At 39.3% G+C, this 20,108-nt stretch overlaps 1 protein-coding gene across 1 annotated transcript; it reads left to right on the forward strand.

Moving 5' to 3' along the window:
• Positions 1-389: 389 nt before the first annotated feature.
• LOC147386646 (uncharacterized) lies at positions 390-2,159 on the forward strand. The gene has a single exon (XM_086424592.1). It carries the CDS (start codon positions 390-392, stop codon positions 2,157-2,159), a length of 1,770 nt encoding a protein of 589 aa, XP_086280718.1.
• The last annotated feature ends 17,949 nt before the right edge of the window (positions 2,160-20,108 follow it).

Genomic DNA, 20,108 nt, shown 5'->3' on the forward strand with positions numbered 1-20,108 from the left:
ATAAAGATAATATCACCTCGAAAATGAAAGATTTGCAGGTTGACTTGGATTTCTCCAATGAACTCCAAAAGGTTCAGTATGCTTCAAAGCAAAACTCAACTGAATTAAAGTAGGAAGTTTAACCCAACATAGATCCACGAGAAGACGGTCTGTGTATGGCCACAATCACCTTCACTGACGAGGATCTCCAGTTGGGATCTCGACCTCATAATAGGCATCTTTATGTTTTAGGTTATGTGAGGGAAATTAAAATTCAAATAATCATCCTAGATTGTGGCTCTACGGTCAACATCATGCCAATTCGTACAATGAAACAAGTTGGCATCTCATCAGATCAACTTGCTCGCAGTAAGTTGATAATTCAATATTTTAATTTAGGAGCTATCGGCATGATAAGAGTCAAGCTCTCTATCGTAGATTTGGAATCAACAGCACTCTTCCACATGATTGATTGTAAAATTTCATATCACTTACTTCTCGGTAGACCGTGGCTGCATGAAACTGGAGTGGTACCATCCACGTTACACCAGTGTTTCAAGTATTACCAAGATGGTGTGCAAAAATGTGTAATAGCCGAAGATCAACCATTTGACAAGGCAGAAACACATTTTGCTGATGTAAAATTCTATTTTGGAGGTGACGTCATTCAAAAAATACTTCCAGTTTTAATACCCCTTTCTAGTAAGCAAAAACCTGACAAAGAAAAGCATACTATGAATGATGCCGAGAAGATTTCTGGTCCTCAACTTCAAAAAGAACAAGTAAAGAAGCAAGAACCAGAAACTCAACGAATCAAGGTGAATCAATCAATAGTGGACATGTCATCTACAGTTGTATTGCCAACCCCAATGCTTCGTTACGTGCCACAATCACGACGAAAGTCGGGACAATCACCTTTCGAAGAGATTTCTTCAAAGACCAAGCCTTCTGTTTCTAAAGTCGAATTGGAGATACTGAAAGAAGAGTTAACCCTACCAGTTACACCACTTCAGAAATCTTACGTCGTAAGGACACCCGTGAAAAATATTATCCCAATTACATCAATCACGAACAACATCGCAAAGGTTGAGTCGAAAAGTTGGTTCGGTCCTAAAACTTCAAAGTTATTCGAAATTGCCTGTTACGGAAAAGGTAAACCCATACGATTGGGTGAACTACTACCAACTGATCAAATTCATGGTTTAACTACAACACAAGTCAAACTCGTTCAAGCTGGAGAAAGAATTTCATTCACACAAGCAGGGCTAGGGTATACACCAGAAGCTCTAATCAAAATTTATAAGATGAAGACGGCTGCTTCACAACATACTATAGTAGAAATCATTGATGAGTCTGTAAAAATACTAGTTCCACGGACATTGGTCTTTGATCGAATTGGTGATCACATCTCGACCACGTCGGTATTTGATCGATTGGGTGCTTTAGATGATCATCATGATGTACAAATTCATAAATCTCGTGCATCTGCTCTATCTAGACTTGTTCAGAATGTTGGAGTAAAAATACGAAGAGAATCGCGACATCGACCTAAGCAAAGAAATAAACATATGGAGCATAAAGATAGTAGTGACTTGCATAGCATTATTTCATCTCGCATTAAACGACAAGCAACTTTGGAAGTTTCGATATCAGATGCATTGATTGTGAAGCGACGCACCATCATCCTCACAAACCAAATAAGCAACAGCCGAGCTTCAACTGTTGGAACAGAAAATTCTGAATATGTCATTTCAGTAAATCATATTACCATTGAAGAATTCCTTGAAGAAGATTCTACGTCGTCAGATGAAGAACTCAAAAATGCTCCACCAGTCTTTGAAGAAGGCGGACAAGCCACTGTCGACGACTTGAAAGAAATAAATCTTGGGACAATTGATGAACCGCGACCCACGTTCATCAGCACTCTTCTAAACCAGCATGAAGAATCCGAGTACCTCAAGTTACTACAAGAATACAAAAATGTCTTTGCTTGGACTTACAAAGAAATGCCAGGACTTGACCCGAAGATCGTTGTTCATCAGCTCGCAGTTAAACACGGAGTTCGTCCGATAAAACAAGCACAACGTCGTTTTCGGTCAGAGTTGATACCACTGATTGAAACAGAGATCAACAAGTTGATAGAAGCTAGCTTCATCCGAGAAGTAAAGTATCCAACTTAGATTTCCAACATAGTTCTGGTAAGAAATAAGAATGGACAGATTCGAGTATGTGTCGATTTTCGCGACTTGAATAATGCATGTCCAAAAGATGATTTTCCGCTCCCAATCATAGAACTTATGGTTGATGCGACTATAGGACATGAAGCTTTGTTTTTCATTAATGGATCTTCTGGTTACAATCAAATTCAAATGTCGTCAAAAGACGAGGAGCTTACAGCCTTTCGTACCCCAAAAGGTATATATTGTTACAAAGTTATGCCTTTTGAACTTAAGAATGCTAGTGCCACTTACCAGCGAGCTATGCAAAAAATCTTTGATGACATGCTACTGACAAGGTGGAATGTTATGTTGATGACTTAGTAATAAAGTCCAAGAAAAGAGAAGATCACTTACAACATCTACGTGATACCTTTGACGGATTACGACGGTACCAGCTCAAGATGAATCCATTAAAATGTACTTTTGGAGTCACCTCGGGTAAATTTTTGGGATTCGTGATTCGACATCGTGGTATTGAAATCGATCGAAACAAGATTGAAGCCATTCAAAAGATGCCGGCACCAAAGAACATTCATATTCATGAACTTAAAAGTCTACAAGGCCGACTTGCTTACATTCGTAGGTTTATTTCAAACTTAGCTGGGCGTTGTCATCCATTTAGTCAATTGATGAAGAAAGATACATCATTTGAATGGGATGAAGCTTGTGAGAATGCTCTGAAAAGCATCAAGGAGTATCTTCTTAAGCCTCCTATTCTTTCTGTACCAATTCCTGAAAAGTCACTGATTCTCTATATAAGTGCACAAGAAATGTCACTAAGAGCATTGTTGGCTCAAGAAAATGACGAAGGAAAATAAGGTACACTCTACTACTTGAGTCGAACTCTTGTTGGAGTAGAAGTAACTATTCACCCATCGAGAAAATATGTTTAGCGCTCATCTTTTCCACAAAGAAACTCCGGCATTACATGTTATCGCACACAATTTGACTCACTGCGCGAGCTGATCCACTCAAGTACATCATGACAAGGCCAATCTTATCGGGAAGACTAGCTAAATGGACCCTTCTCTTATCAGAATTTGAGATTATTTACATCCCTCAAAAGACTGTAAAAGGACAAGCATTAGTCGACTTTCTTGCTGATTATCCTATTCCAGTTGAATGGGAATTATCTCATGACTTGCCTGACAAAGAAGTATTCTCTATTGATGTGGTTCCAGCTTGGAGAATGTTCTTTGATGGTGCAGCTAGAAGAGATGGAGCGGGGGCAGGTGTAATTTTTATCACCCCACAAAATTGAAATTACCGACTTTGACAGTGTATAAACCTAGAGGGGGTGAATAGGACTATTTAAAAATTCTTTTAAATGTGAACACTTAAGTGAGACTGGATTTTTAATGAGTTCATTATGTTGATACATTCACCAAATCATTCATGAAACAAAAGATTTATGCAAGCTATGATCAATCATAATATACATTCAGATTTTCATGAAGATAAGAAAATTAGAGAAAAACACGAGACACGCAATTTATAGTGGTTCAGCAATTGTGCCTACGTCCACTCCCAAGAGAACCCCAATTGATGGTTCTTTGGTGTTTACTAAAACTGAGGTTTTTGGTTCACCTTAAATCGCACATAGAATTTTTCGGGGTTAATTCTGCAACCCTAAGATTGAGTGAACCACATCCACTCAAAATGTCTGAGTTTTATACTTCGGGAACTCAATAACCTTTATCACTCAACTTGAGTCCGCAACTCAATCAAGTGCTTGATTTTGAAGGAGAAATCAAGTAAATTATTACAGGAGTATTTTTGAAATAAAAACAAAACAATCAAACTCACAATTATGATGAATGAGGTGAGTGTGTAATTCTTTGGTTCTTCACTACTTCCTTCATCTTTGGCTCCTTGAGTAGCTCAATGTTAAAATGTAAATGCTTGAAGGATGAAGTAAGTGAAGTTTGATTAACTCAGATAAAGTAGCTTGATGTGCATGGTTTCGACTTCACCTAACGATTCTTCTTACTTTGTTAAGCCTTTTGAAATGTACTTATTTCCTTGGGCCTAACTCAGAAGTTGTTGATCAAAGAAAAATGAAGCCTAGAGCTTTTTTTATATAAAAACTGCTCTTAACGGCACCTGAATCCCGTCTGTGGCACCGACCAACCATAACGATCGAAAATCTTACCGTTGAACACTATCGGCAGTACTGTCGGTGGAACCTCCAAGAGTCATCGGTGGGATCGATGAGCATTATAACGGTGGAACTGGTAGAACTATGCTTCTGCCACCGAAGGATGATTTCTTAATTAGTTCTGGTGGTGGATGGTGGTGAGACCGACAAGTTGTTCATCGGTGGAACCGATAACTATTCTGTCGGTGGGACCGACAAGTTAGAGCTTCTGCCACCGATAGAAGATTTCCCATTTTGATCTGTCGATGGATGACGGTGGATCCGATAGGTTGTTTATCGGTGGAACCGATAGGTTAGAGCTTCTGCCACTGATAGAAATTTTCTCATTTTGTTCTGTCGGTGGCTGACGGTTGATCATTCACTCCTGCCGACAGCTTCTATTTCTCTTGAGATAGAGTTGATTTTGGGATGACCTTAGAACACTCACAAGATGCTTTGATAATAACGTGTACTGATGCTCCACGGGTGAAGATGTCCCTTATCCTTGATTGGTTTTGATACACTGTGGATTTTTCATTGATGTAATGCATACGAACAATGTCTTCCAGTGGTTACAACATGACAACATACGACTAATCTTGGAATTGACAAAACATGATACTAACAATCTCCCCCTTTGTCAATTACAAGACAAAACCAATCCTAAACTACCAACTGTGAACCATTTGTAAGAGTAATCAATTACATGTAGAGCCTAACAAGATCTTACACAAGTATACAAATACAAAGTAGTAGGACTCTTAAAAGATTACAGATACATTTTCAGACAACAGATATCTCCCCCTTACTCCTTGCCTTATTCATATATGCCTGCATTAAAACATTTGTTCATAGGTGGGATGCCTTCTCCCCCTTTTTGTCAGTTGTTGACAAAGGGCGAACCACCCAAAAGCCAACACACAAGGAAGCCAAATAATAAGAGATACAGCAGAGTGAACATAGATAGAGATGCACAATAGTGAATATGCCAAGAATGAGGATGCATGCATCAGTGAGAAGGGAAAAATATAGCATAAAATTAAACATATATTCATTATAAACAGTATAATGTACGAAAGATAGATAAATACACGTCATGACAGAAGCAACCCGACAAAATACAACTGAACAACAAAACAGCGGTAGAATATAACTATAAAGACTAAGCACTGCTCGAGCTGTCATCGGAGGTCGTGTGCCTGGGTACACAGGCCCGAATAAGAGTCTTGAGGTACCGGTTCATCTTCTTAAGGCACAACTCCAGACGAGTTTGCCCTTGTACCAGGTGGAGCTGGCCTACTTCCAGAGCAGACAACCGAGACTTAAGGTCAAAGGGGGCAGCTGAAGGAGTAACGGGTGCGTCCGGAGGAGGTGGAGTGGGAGCCCGATGGGCTGGACGAGGTAGAAGAGGCGCGGCTGGAAGGGCAATCCTCATCTTCGAGAGCGTGGTGGCTGTGAAAAGTTCTTCATGAATCACTGGATTGGTGTCAGTCGGAAGGCCACAGAAGACGGCCAATTGAGAAATAAGGTGGCCATATGGTAGGTTATCGGACGTGCAACCAGAGTGGGCAAAGTCGACAATCGTATGAAGGAGATAGGTGGCAAGGCATATGGCTTGTCCGGTGGCAACACAATACAGAGTATCGGCCATGTGCATCGCGACATCGGTCTTGTTCCCGGCACGCGAATAGAGATTGGATGTAAACAGTTTGTGGAGAAGTCTATACCGCGGGAAGAGATCCGTGCCACAAATAACACTGTCCTTGACCCACTGGATGTCCCGACCACCACAGAGTACATCCATGTAAGCGTTTCGGCGAGTCCCCAGGTCAAAAATGGGATCAGGATGGACGACATACGTGCACGTGATGCCCAGGATGGAGGCAATGGTGGCGGCAGTAACATGGGTGCTGATCTGATCAGGCGTGCTGAAGGCCACCACGTCAAGGGAATGAGGGAAGTTGCGAGAGTCCACAATGCTGGCATAAAAGCGACGAACACGCAAAGGAAAGACATCGCCTCCAAGTTCTAGAAGTGCCTCCTAGCCCATTTGATGAAGTAAATCAGGGATGCCAAATGGGTGCACTACTGCGATGTCAACGCGGCATTTACAAATAATCGGGCGATCTCGAAGGGACTGCAATCGCTCTATATATTGGTGTTGATCATCATCAATGCCTATATCAGAAGCAGGAGGATGGCGAGAACCCTGTGGAGGTGGTAGATCAACTTCCTCTTCATCATTGTCTTCGTCGTCAGCGAAAGAGGACGAGGAGGATGAAGGGCCAGCATAAGATGTAGAAGCACGCTTGCTTCTAACATTCCTCTGGGTTGGTGGAGGTCTCGCTTGGCGACGACGAGCCATGAGGTTGATGATTAACCCGACAGAGATCAGAGCAAGGAGAGCCAAGAGAATCATGAGAGAGAAGGCAGAGAGAAAAGGAAGAAGGAGACGAAGCAATGAAACAGTGAAGGAAATGAAAAGGCGCGAAGAGAAAATGGGAAAAAGGGTTTAAAACGACGAATCACGTGCTGTCGGTGCCACCGACAGCTGTCGATGAGTAATTTGGCAGTGGAACCGACAGAATGCTCATTCTGCCACCGACAGATTTCCTCCTTTTTTTTGTGTTGTGAGACTAACATTTCTCAAAATTTCCAATAAGTGCCTATAATAATAGGGGCCAACCGAATGTTCAATGAAGAGTGAGAGGGGGAAGCAATCCTGCATCCCGAATGCACACAGGCACTCTTGCATTATGTCAGAAAAGTCCTGCTCATAAAGAGCAGACCCCAATGGATTTTCGAAGGTGATCAAACGTTAGGGAATCTAATGGCTTAGTGAGAATATCAGCAAGTTGACTTTCAGTCGGTACATATTCCAGCCTAATTATGTGTTCTTCAACGAGTTCACAAATGAAGTGATGCCGGATATCAATGTGTTTAGTGCGAGAGTATTGGACTGGATTCTTCGAGATATTGATGGCACTGGTGTTATCACATAAGAGGCTCATCGTATCTTGAGATATCCCATAGTCCGCGAGCATCTGCTTCATCCATAGAAGTTGCGCACAGCAACTTCCAACTGCAATGTACTCAGCTTCAGCGGTGGAAAGGGATATGGAACTCTGCTTCTTACTATGCCAGGCAACTAAACAGTTCCCAATGTAGAAACAACCGCCACTAGTAGATTTTCTATCATCCATGTTACCGGCCCAATTAGCATCTGAGTACCCAACTATGATGGACGAGGAATCAAACAGATACCAAAGCCCATTTTCGGTAGTACCGGCGATGTACCTGATAATTTTCTTAATAGCTAGGATATGAGATTCCTTAGGATCGACTTGAAAATGGGCACAGGTTCCTACACTGTAAGAGATGTGAGGCCTACTGGCTGTAAGATAGAGAAGGCTACCAATCATACTTCTGTAGAGATGTTCATCTACACTCTTACCTGAAAGATCTCTAAAGAGTTTAAGAGTGGTGCTCATAGGGGTATGGTGAGTTCGGCCAGACTTTAAACCAAATCGATCTACCAAGTCTCGAGCATATTTAGTCTGGGAAATGAACATGTCATTCTCGAGTTGTTTTACTTGCAATCCCAAAAATAAGCTTAGTTCACCAACCATGCTCATTTCGAATTCAGATTGCATAAGGTAGGCGAATTTGTGAGCCAATCCTTCAGCAGTGGACCCGAACACAATGTCGTCCACATAGATTTGACGAATAAGAGTGTGACCATCAACCTTTTGAACAAATAGAATTTTATCAACGCTCCCCCTTACAAATTTATGACTGAGCAGAAACTGAGTCAATCTTTCATACCAGGCACGGGGGGCTTGTTTGAGGTCGTAGAGAGCTTTGTTCAGTCTGAAGACTTGGTGAGGATGCTCGGGATCAACAAAGCCTTTTGGTTGTTTAACATATACTTCCTCATCTAGGAGGCCATTGAGAAAGGCACTCTTAACGGCCATTTGAAACAATTTGAATTTCATCACACATGCAATGGACATCAAAATCCGAATTGACTCAAGTCTTGCTACCGGGGCGAAAGTTTCATCAAAGTCAATTCCCTCAATTTGAGAATATCCCTGAGCAACCAGACGAGCTTTATTTCGGACAACATTGCCAAGTTCATCAGATTTGTTCTTATAAATCCATTTTGTCCCGATGACATTTTTATCAGATGGCATTGGTACAAGATGCCACACCTAATTTCGATGAAATTGAAGAAGTTCTTCTTGCATAGCTTGGACCCAATATTCATCATGGAGGGCTTCATCAATATTTTTGGGCTCCAACTTGGATGTGAAGCAGAGATGACTATTCAACGTCTCTAGTTGTCGTCAGGTTTTCACTCCGATGTGAGGATCTCCATGGATTTTACTAGCAGGATGATCCTTGACAACAGGTAGAGTTTCAGGAACCTGAGACATTGGGGATGGTAAGGATGTAGGAGGGAACACTCCCCCGTCCTCACCTTCGACGTCAGAAGGACCATTCTCCTTAATGGGTTGATCATCGATCACCACATTTATAGATTCTTGAATTGCGGAGGTCCTCTGATTAAAAACTTGAAAGGCTTGACTGTTCGAAGAGTATCCTAGAAAGATTGCTTGGTCGCTTTTCGAATCAAACTTCCCCAAATGTTCTCGCTGTACAACAACCAATCATCCTCTCACATCGTTCTGGAAAAAAGTTTGATCCAAAATGGGATGGGCCTTATGTAGTCAAAGAAATATATATTAATGGTGCATACCTTCTTGTAACACCAGAAGGATTACGTCTTGGTCTAATCAACGGCAAATTCCTCAAACGATATTATCCTTAAAAGAATAATGCTCCCCAGCACGAGCCTAAACTGTTTGACAATGTTCCTCGGCACAAGTCTAAACTGTTTGACAATGCTCATTATCATACGAGCTTAAACTACATGATACTCCTGACCCGCATGAGTTAAAACTATGAACGGTCCAAAGTTAAAATATAAAAAAAAAAAATAATTGAGCTCGCTAGATTGAAAACCTGATAGGGCAATTTAGGCAAAACTTAGAGCATTATCCACCTGAACTACGTTATGGTTTGATCCCATTTTTGGGTACGTAGGCAGCCTGTAAAGTTACTTCAGGTTCAACCACATTCTCAAAAAAAAAATTCGATAAAAAAATGATAGTAAGGCTAAGCTTACTAACTTAGTAAGATTCCCATCTTACTAAAGGACGTTGATTCACTTAGAGGCCAAAAAAATAAATAAATAAATAAATACTTATGATTTGACGCCATATACTTTTGGAAGACAGAGTTCAGATTGTTTTCAAAATTAGTCCCAATCAGGACTGTTTTATAATTTGTCCCAATCAAGACTCTCCTCTTTGGTTTGGTTGATATAAAAGAAAATGAAAATCAGAAAGGCCCAAGATCTAAAGTCCAAGTCCATCAGAAATAAATGAGAGAAACTACTACTAATGATGCATTGCTAAAGCATACACACTACCAGATTGTAGTAGGCTCATTGAGGCTGGTGTTTTCCGGGCATCTCCATTGTCTATTTGATGGATAACTTCAATGTTTTCCATACAGTTAAAAACATCATTCTCTCTCTTTGTTGTGAAAGAAAAGGATTGGGAGTGAGTTTTATTCCCACACATCTTGAGCACACAAGTTTTAATAGAGCTTAGTTGCTTTCAAAATTAATCCTAATTATTTGAGATATAAAACTTGAAGAAAGATCGACTTTTTAGGGGTCGTTGGGTCTAAAATTCCACTTCAAGTTTTCTTGTGGGGGTGTAAGAGTTGTGGGTTTCCAATTCAACTCCAAGAAGCAAGCTCCAATATCACATATTAATGGTGTATGTAGTGGGCTTGAAATCTAACTACAAGGCTGGTGCGCAGTAAAGCTAGTGGTGATATCTTAGTGCCAAAAGTCATATAGTTGGAATTACAAGTTGAAGTTGTGCATTGCAAACTCCCAAAGCTTACATATTTGCCAACTCCTCAAGTCTTATAAAAGATAGGATCTTCTTAATGTTTGACTTGGGTGAAAAATGGAAGCACAAGTGAAAACCATTCATCCTAATAAAAGCATCATGTTCCTATCGGTGTGATCAAGGATAAATCGTCTTTGATTGCGATTCTTACAACGTAACGTTGAGTTTTAAAATAAATAAAAAAGTGAGAACTTGTTGTCTCTCGATTACAAAGCTTGTTAGAGGAACACGTTGAAAAAAATAAAAAATAAAAAAAATGTTGACACATTCATCAAAACATATCACATACTAGTCAAGGTGGTCAAAAATGCATCATTGCTAGCTACGCATCAATAACACATCCTTGAGGGGGCATTTGTAGGCATCAAAATTTAAACGGGTCCCTACAGCCTTCTAAGTTAATCAAAAAGCTCACTAAATCAAAATTGGGCTTACAAATCTAAATCGGGTGTCCGTTAATAGGGACGGGCCTCATATGATTTAGATTTGGGGTTTTGCAAATAAAACCCATGATCCAGTAAATCCAAGTGATCCATATTCAATATTTGGTCTTATACTTAAATAAATGAGTTTGGCCCAATAATAATCCATAAAATCCTTAAAATTGGATTTGGACAAATTTAGCCTTTTAAATAAATCAGTTAAACCTTTTTAAGTTGAGGGTATAATTGGAAAGTTAAATTATTTTAAGTCTATAAATACAAGAGCCTCTCTCATTAAGGGGGGATCTGGATCACTTTTTCTTAGAAGACAGAAGCTCTCCCTCTAGAGAAGAAGAAGCTCTCAAGCCCTCCTTCAGAGACAAAGCAAGGTTCTTCAGAGATCCGGACTCCGACTAAAGAGAAGATCAAGCATAAAGCCCTTTTTCGAAAGCCAAGAAAACCTTCTCAATCAATAAAGCGCGAAGCCCGGAGAGAAGAAGATCTACAGAAGCCTCTACAAAAGATCAAGCACAAAGCAAAGCCAACATCAAAACATCATTCTCGGTCGATAAAACGTGAAGCCCGATGAGAAGAAAAACTACATACATCGTCACTATTATTTTCATACTTGACTGTTAATCAAAGGAAACACTGAGATCTGTATCTACTTTTCATCAAAAATCAATAAAATCATTTGCGATTATATTTCACGAATCTCGAGGTAGATCCGTAAAAATTTATTGTCGACAGTCATATCTCCCACCTTCGAGGAGGAAAGGCATCGAGAAAGTGAAAAGCGAAGATTGGTACATACGATCCCATGAGTGTACAATTCTAAAGGTCAGACGGGGAACACTGCAAAGGTTATGGTCAAGAAGGTCTGGCATGAAGTTGGGGTATATTATGTGTCAGCAGGGGTAAGTGTGGCACCAGTACCAAAGTAATTGTGTTCACCTAAGACGACCTACAAGGGGTGGCCATACCCCATTATGACTCCTTGGTAGTAACACTCTCAGTTGAGAATGTGGATTTAAGAAGAATCTTAGTCGATGCCATTAGCACTGTCGATATCCTCTTTTTGGAAGTTACAAAGAAAATTGGGGTATTAGAAAGCCTCAAGCCAGCACAAGCAACTGTGTTCAGATTCAACAATGCTCCGACTATCCCTGTCAAAGAGATTACGCTCCTAGGCACCGTTGGACCTAAGGTAGTCATGACAAGATTTATTATACTCAACCTTGATTCGACTTACAATGCAATCCTTAAAAGAAGATGGATATATGGCATGAAGGCTGTCCCATCGACGTACCATCAAATGGTACAATTCCCAAGTAGAAAATGGCTGATGGAGATCAGAATGGACCAAGAGATGTCACAAAGGTGTTTCACGATGACATTCAAAGTTGGCATGATGACACACAAGGTTGGGAAAACTGCCAAGGTAATATCAGGGCAAAAAGGAAAGAAGCTCCCTTGGGAGACCAGAAGTAATAACAATTACAGAGGGAGCTGCAGACAGAATTGGTGGCTATGGTTGAAAAGGTGGAAAAAGTGGACTTCAGAGAAGATGGAAAAAAGAACAACAAATATCGGGACCTTCTTGCCCGAGGACAAACATGAAGAGTTGATACAATTTTAGATAGCCAGCAAAGATGTATTTGTGTGGTCGTTGGAAAACATGCCTAGGATAGATCTTCTCATCGCTAGCTACCGATTGAATGTGGTTGCGACAACCCACTTGAGGCAAGGGGTAAATGAAGAAATTAGCAAGTTACTCAAGGTGGGATTTATCTGAGAAGTTGAACATCCAGAGTGGATAGTGAACATAGTAACAATCCCAAAGAAAGATGGAAGGATCAGGGTATGCATCGACTTCACCAACTAGAATAAAGTTTGTCCAAAGGATAACTTCCCGCTTTTGAGGATAGATTGATTGGTTGATTCAACCTCAAGACACAAAATAATGGCATTCATAGATGGGTATTCAGGCTACAATCAGATCCTTCTAACCCTAAAACCAAGGGAAGACATCATTTGTGACTGAGCAAAGGCTATTTTGTTACAAGGTCATGCCATTTGGATTGAAAATGCAAGGGTAACTTATCAGAGATTAATAATCAAGATGTTCAAGGATTTGATTAGAAAGATGGTAAAGGTGTACATTGATGATATGCTTTTAAAGAGCAAATTAACAAAAGATCATCTAAAAGGCCTCGGAGAAATGTTCATACGACTTAGAGAATACCGAATGAAACTAAACCCCCAAGAAATGTTTTTTTGGGGTCTCGTCAGGAAATTTCTTGGATATATAGTTATATAAAGAGGGATAGAGGCCAATCTAGACGAAATCCGATCCCTAATTGAGAGGTCGAGTTTGAAGAACTTGAAGCAAGTATAGACTTTGACTGGGAGAATAGCAGCTATGAATAAGTTCATCTCAAGGGTGTCGGATAGATGTCGACTACTATTCAGATTATTAAAGAAAGGAAGGGGATTCGAATAGACCGAAAAATGTGAAACAACTTTTCAAGGCTTAAAGAAATAGCTCGAGGAGCCGTCCATAATCAATAAGCCTGAGGAAAGTGATGAATTGGGAATTTATTTTGTAGCTACGATACTCTCAGTAAGTTCAGTCTTATTTCAAGTAGACCTTGGATAGGAATATCCCATGTACTTCATCAATAAAACTCTCGGGCAATCGAAAGTCAAGTACACACGAACAAAGAAGATCGGCTTGGCAGTAGTATACTCAACTTAGAAGCTCAGACCATACTTCCAGTCTCATGAAGTCTGGATGATCACCAACTATCTTTTACGAAACATGTTGCAAAGAACTAACAAGTCTAGGAGAATGGCAAAGTGGGCGATAATACTTAGGGAATATGATCTGCAGTTGGAAGGACGAACAATGTTGAAAGGACAAGTACTTGCAGATTTCCTAGTCAATTTCCCAATCGAGGATCTGGACTAGGAAAAAGACAAAGATGTAGTGGCCGATGAAATGAATGAATTTTGCACATGGGATGCTCAATCAAGATGAAGGATGTTTGTTGATGGGTCATTGAATTACAGTGGTTCAAGAGTCAAGATAGTTTTGATAACACCGAGCAATGACAAAATAGAAAAGATGTTGAAAGTAGGACACGGAACCTCAAATAACGAAGCCGAGTATGAGGCAGTCATAAATGGGCTTAGGATGGAGAAGAAATTTAAGCTAGACAAATTGATGGGTTTCACAAACTCTCAATTAGTCGCTAACCAATGTAACGGTGAATACTAGGTAAAAGACGAACAAATGACATGGTACCTGGCTCTACTAAGAAAATAATTAGGCAAGTTTTTTGAAGTAAAGATAAGTAGGATCCCGAGGGATGAGAGCAAGCATGCCGACTCATTAGCATATATAACTTCAATGCTTGAGGATTCAGTTTCGCGAATGATTCTTGTGGATATAAGTAGAAGCCAAGCATTGATCAACTACTGGAAATATGTATGCAGGTTGATCAGAATCACAATTGGATGGATGACTATGTAAGGCAAGAAACTTCATTTACAAGAACGGATGGTATACGTTAGTCGGGGGTAAGCTATACAGGATGTCATTCGGGGGTCTGCTTTTGAAGTGCCTAAATCCAAAAGATATGAATTAGTGATGGTAGAGATACATGAAGGAATATTCGAAAATCACTCAAGAGATTACTCAATGGGAAATAAAACGATAATGCAAGGATACTATTGGTCGAGGATGCAAGAGGATTATAAACAATAAATAAGATCATGAGATAAGTGCTAGAGACACGCTAAGCTAAACCTCAAACCAACCAACGAACTTCATCCAATGGTATGGGGAATGAACATTGTTGGACCATTACCATAGGGGTTCGGGGGTAGGGTATTTATGATGGTAGCCACCGATTATTTCATGAAATGGATAGAGATTGTCCCCTTAGCTCAGATCAAAGATGAAGAGGCCATTAAGTTCAAATGGGAACACATCATAACACAGTTCGGAATCTCATATGCAGTGATTTCAGACAATGGCATACAGTTCAAGGGAAGTTGAGTCTTCGCATCTCATAGAACATACTGAAAAAGCTCACTCCAGTCATCACCAAGGTATCCTCAAGGCAATGGACAGGCTAAAGTATTAAAAAAAGCAATCCTAGATAATTTGAAGAAGAGGTTGGCTGAGCATAAGGGAAGATGGGTGGATGAATTGTACAGCATGTTATGGGCATACCAATCAACTCCAAGATGAGCTATGGGGATGACACAATTCACATTGGCTTATGGGACAAAGGCGGTAATCTCGACCAAGATACAAGTCCCTACAACTAGAATGCAAGTCATCGAGACTCATAACAACGATGAATTACTGGCACGGAACCTCAATTGGTTAGACGAGACTCGAGAACAAGTAATGGAAAGACTTGACATATTGAAGAGATCTTATGATCAAAAAGTACAGAGGAGAACGTTGAAACTTGAGATATGGTTATGTAAAAGATGTGTCAGAATCCGCAAAAGTTGAATAGTAAGAAACTCGGAGTAAATTGGAAAGGTCCTTATATCATACACAAACTAGGAGAAGTCATAGTCTACTATCTAAGAACTAAAATGGGAAATGTAATCATGACACCATGGAATACCTTTAACCTTTAAAAGTATTATCAACGAAATTTTCACTTCTAAGAAATATGGTATGTTTGAATTAGGAAAATTCTTGGCTCATTACGAGAGCCAAAGCTAACTGTTTGAGGTTGGAAAAGTCTTGGCTCATTACAGGAGTCAAGCCTGACCATTTAGGGTTGGAATGTTTTGGCTCATTACAAGAGCCAAGCAATTACTACAAGTCAGAATTAATAAAAGATCTACATAAAAGTAAAGCAGTAAAAAGAAAATAAAGTCTTTAAGTAAAAAAGAAGAAATTTGGTTAAATTCAAAATCAAAATTACAACCCCTAGGCATTGGGGAGAGGATCAACATTGGCAATATGATCTGAGGGGAGAAAGAGAGAACGTCTCCAACGACCTTCGGATCTTCAGTAAGATCCAAAGTCCTAAGAGGGGGTATAGTGGATGATATTTTCCGTATGATTTTAAACATTGAAACGTGGCAATTAGGAGAAATCTGATCAATTAAGATCAAAATAAGGGAGGTTGGACATTTAAAAATAGCAAATCTCAAGGCAAGATACCGAGGACCGAGGTAATAAATCGGTTATGTCGAATCCCTATGAATCAAGAATTCAACTATATTTGTGAGGATCAAGCAAAGTCCTTAAAAGGACAAAATCGCTTAAACAAAAAGAACGAGAATCAATGAGAATATCAAGGAGGATCTAAGGAAGGAAACCTTTATAAAAACGAAAGACAATGTACTAAAAGGTATCCAATTTCTCCTATTAAAACTCTACACTACATTTTGTACTAAGATTTTGACTTGGGTGTCGGAGTTGTTGTAAGCACATCTAGGAGTACAAGAAGACGAAATCATTCATCCAATTGGAATCTTGAGGTACTGCATGTTTTTACATCTACATTATACATATCATATCATTTTCAAAAAAGATAAATTGTGGAGGATGCTAAAACTCCCAATGAAGTCATAGACATTAACATTCTCCATTTTTATCATATCATATTTTACCCATTAATACACTAATTTTAGAAGTAGGTGAAGAATGATAAAGAATAGCTAACTAAATACTTGTAGATACGTGATTCTCGATTACGAGTATCACATCTACTAAGGATTGGAGTCGCCACCATTCATGTTGTAAGTGGGTGTGAATGATCACCCGGAATGTACATTTTTCAAAATAATGTAATTTTTAATGTTTAGTGACTCTCGTTGGATAAATCACCCATCTAACCTTGAGATCGGGGTAAGCGGCTCGTTTGAAGAAAATGGAAGGTGTTAGACATCCTTTTCTCCCCGCCAAGTGACGATAACCTCAAAGAACTCGATCATAAATTTGAATAAAATTGCAAACAAAATAAAGTGTCACATCTCGGTGACTTACACCCTAAGTAGGGATTTAATGTCGACTTAAACTATAAGGAACATCTCATCGAAGGAGATGACCCATATAAAAGTTTAGCCTTCACATGACATGCTTTTGAAAAGTGTCGGCTAATGGATAGGAGTTCATTCTCATGGATTGAGAATGATCCAAATTTCAATTGCCTTAAAATGATTTAGGGATTAAAATCGATTTTGTTTTAAAAAGGGATTACATCCCCTATACTTTCAATTGAACCGAAGTCTGATCTACTGAAGATAGGGGAGGAGGAGCATTACATCCTAAGTCCTTCTAAAAATAAGATAAAGAGAGGAGGGGATTATAGAAGAGGGATGAGGAGAGGGGTAAAAGAGAGAGAGGGGGGGTATTGATCATTTGTCTCACTTTGAAGTTTCAATCTTGCTTTCCTTTCTTTTCTTCATCTTCTTCTTCAATGTCTTCTTAGGTCCTTAGTAGAATGTGAGAGTATATTTTTTTTAGAAGATTGATGTGAGAATAGAGAAGAGATGATTAGAGAATAAATTTCTTAGTGAGACTTGGTAGGGGAGAGTTGGTAATGGAGAATTGGTAAGATGTTTTGTAGTGAGAGTTGGTAACCATTTTTGATAGGGGATGGGGATATTTATAGGTGTTGGGAGGATATTTTAGATATATAATGGGGTGAATTATTGGGAGAGTAGAGAAAGACATAGGTTTTAAAGGTGAGAGTTATGAAATTTATGGTTGGAATGAGGGTAGTTATGTAATGAAGGTAAGTGGGTTGTATTTTGAACCAAATGGTTTGGATCTTACGCAATCCATTTGGGTAGAGTATTTGGTGAGATGAGATGAGTGATGTGAGATAGAGAGAATGAGGGTGTAAGGTGTTAGGTGTTTGATTGAATGTTGGGTTGGTTGAAGAGGTGAGGTGTTTAGATTAGGAGAATGAGTTGTGTAAGGGGTTAGGTGTTTAAATTTTTTAGAGGGTTGAGGAGATGATGACATGTGGTAAAAAAATGAGAGATGGGTTGATTAGATGAGTTGATTGGTGAGAAAGAGTGTTAGATTGGATATGAGGGGTATAGGTTTGGTTTGTAGAAATGGATTTGTAAGTGATGATGAGGGGATGTGTGGATTGTGATGTGAGTTGGTGGAGTGTTTAAAAAAAGGTGATGGGTTAGGGTATGGGTTGAGGTGATTTTTGGAAAGAAGTGATGTGGGCATATGGATGGTTAGATAAAGGTGATAGGGGTAGGTAGTTGGATAAGAGAGGTGAGAGGAGAGGATGACATGTGTCATTTTTTATGATAAAAGGGTGATTGGTTGATGTGGGTTGTGGTTAATGGGTTATGGGTTATGAATTGGTGGTGGATTGGATATGAATAATGATTTGTGGGCTTTAGTGTATTGTGCTTGGGTTTTAAGAAGGTTATAAGTTATTTTGGATTGGGTAGGGTTTGTTTTGGATTGGATTTTTGAGGGTGTGTATGTTTTAGGTTTTAGGTGGTATGGGATTGGATTTAGGTTAGAGAATAAGGTGAGAAATTAAATTTGGAGGGTTGAAAGTTTGTGGGCTTAGGTTTTTTTTCAGATTCGGAGGTGGAGCGATGAGGGTTATGAAAAATGGTGGGTATCCCAAGTCTCTTTTTAAATTTATTCATCTTTGTAGGGGTTTTGGAAATCATTGGATTAGTCAAAATGCTGTGTTGACAAATTGGGCTTTTTAGGCCCATTGGCAAGTTTCATCAGAAATCTGGTATTTTTTATTTTGGGAGCGGAGAGGTGACGGTAGGGGTACACCAAATCTTTTTGGGTAGGCCCACTAGACCATTAGGGGGTCTTAGGAACCTCGGTTAAATCCAAACGTCGTTTTTTAATGATTTGAGCCTTTGAGGCTCGTTGGCAACCTTTATTGAAAAAATGCTATTTTTGGGCCCTTTCGAGTAGGGACCCGTTCAAATTGGTTTGTCTACAATACCTATATGCTTTGGAGTAAGATATAATCACAACTAATCTGAGGGCGTGTTTGAAAATGAGAATTGGAGCTACAACTCCCACCTTAGAATTTCAATTGGTTGTTTGGTTCACCAATTTCATGAAGTTGCAACTCCAAGAAAGTCCTCAACTCCCATTTTTAAAGGAGTTACAGCTCCCACCTATGTGGGTAGGATTTACAACTTGCAAAAATCTTTAATCCCAAAAATTGAGTTGACTATCCTGAGTCATCTATTATATAAATTAGGGTTGTCAATGGATCAGGTTAGGTCAGACTTTAAATGGGTCGGGCCTTTTTATGCTAAAAAATCAGGCTCTAACCCAACTCATTTAAATATCGGCTCGGGCTCGACTTAATAAATAAAACCTTAGTCCAAACCCGATCCACTAGGGTTGTCAATGGATTAGGTCCGGATCGGATCAGGGTTGATTTGGTACCGGTCCAATCAGAATCGAATTGGGCCAATTTCGATTTTATATACAAAATCTAAATCAACTTCACACATCTCAATAAATATATAATATAATTTATATACTTTCTAACATGTTATCGGATCAGGCCCTTACCGGATCGAGACAAGGTTGATCCATATCATATTCAATAAGATATCGAATCGAAACCTAATCGGATCGAATTCTTATTGGAATCCAAAACATCAATCCAAACCTAAAGTTATCAAATTGAAATAAATCGGGTTTTGGGTCTAATCCGATCCATTGATAGCCCTACGATCCACTTCCACCAACATTTGGGCCATATGCAAGTTGGGTTGGGCCAAACCCATTTTCAAAGACATTACGAAGGTAAGGGGATCATTATTAATTTATAATAGGATTATTATATATTGTATGTAATTTAGTATAGCAGGCCGAGCCACCCACTAGGCCTACATTCAAAACCCAAATCCGGCCCTATTATTAAATGGACCAAAATCCGACCCATTGACTACTCTAATATAAATCATTTAACTCACTTTACATTATTCATGATCTAGATTCTTATTTAAATAATTATTATTTTTAATAAAATAAGGTGATTAGAATAGGTCATAAAATGGGTTGAAGTTTATCCAAAATTCAAATGATCCGAATTTAGAGGGTTGGACCCTTGGAGTAGATCCGAAGAAAAATATGGGTTGATGTCCCTTAACCCTAATCGGATTTTGGTCAGATACGGATTCGCCCCTATATCCACCTAGATTCGAATGATATAATGCTTTGAAAAATGATGGCTACTAAACTCCTAAATTTAAAATTAAAATTTAACGGGGGAAAATAACTTTTTTTCTTCAAAATTTATAGAATTCCATCGTCAAAATCCATGTGGCATCAGATCATGTTTTTCAATGCTATAATAAAGTGATC

This window comes from Akebia trifoliata, chromosome 14, assembly GCF_017979445.1.
Source record: "Akebia trifoliata isolate Shusen 1 chromosome 14, ASM1797944v1, whole genome shotgun sequence".
Lineage (NCBI taxonomy): Eukaryota > Viridiplantae > Streptophyta > Magnoliopsida > Ranunculales > Lardizabalaceae > Akebia > Akebia trifoliata.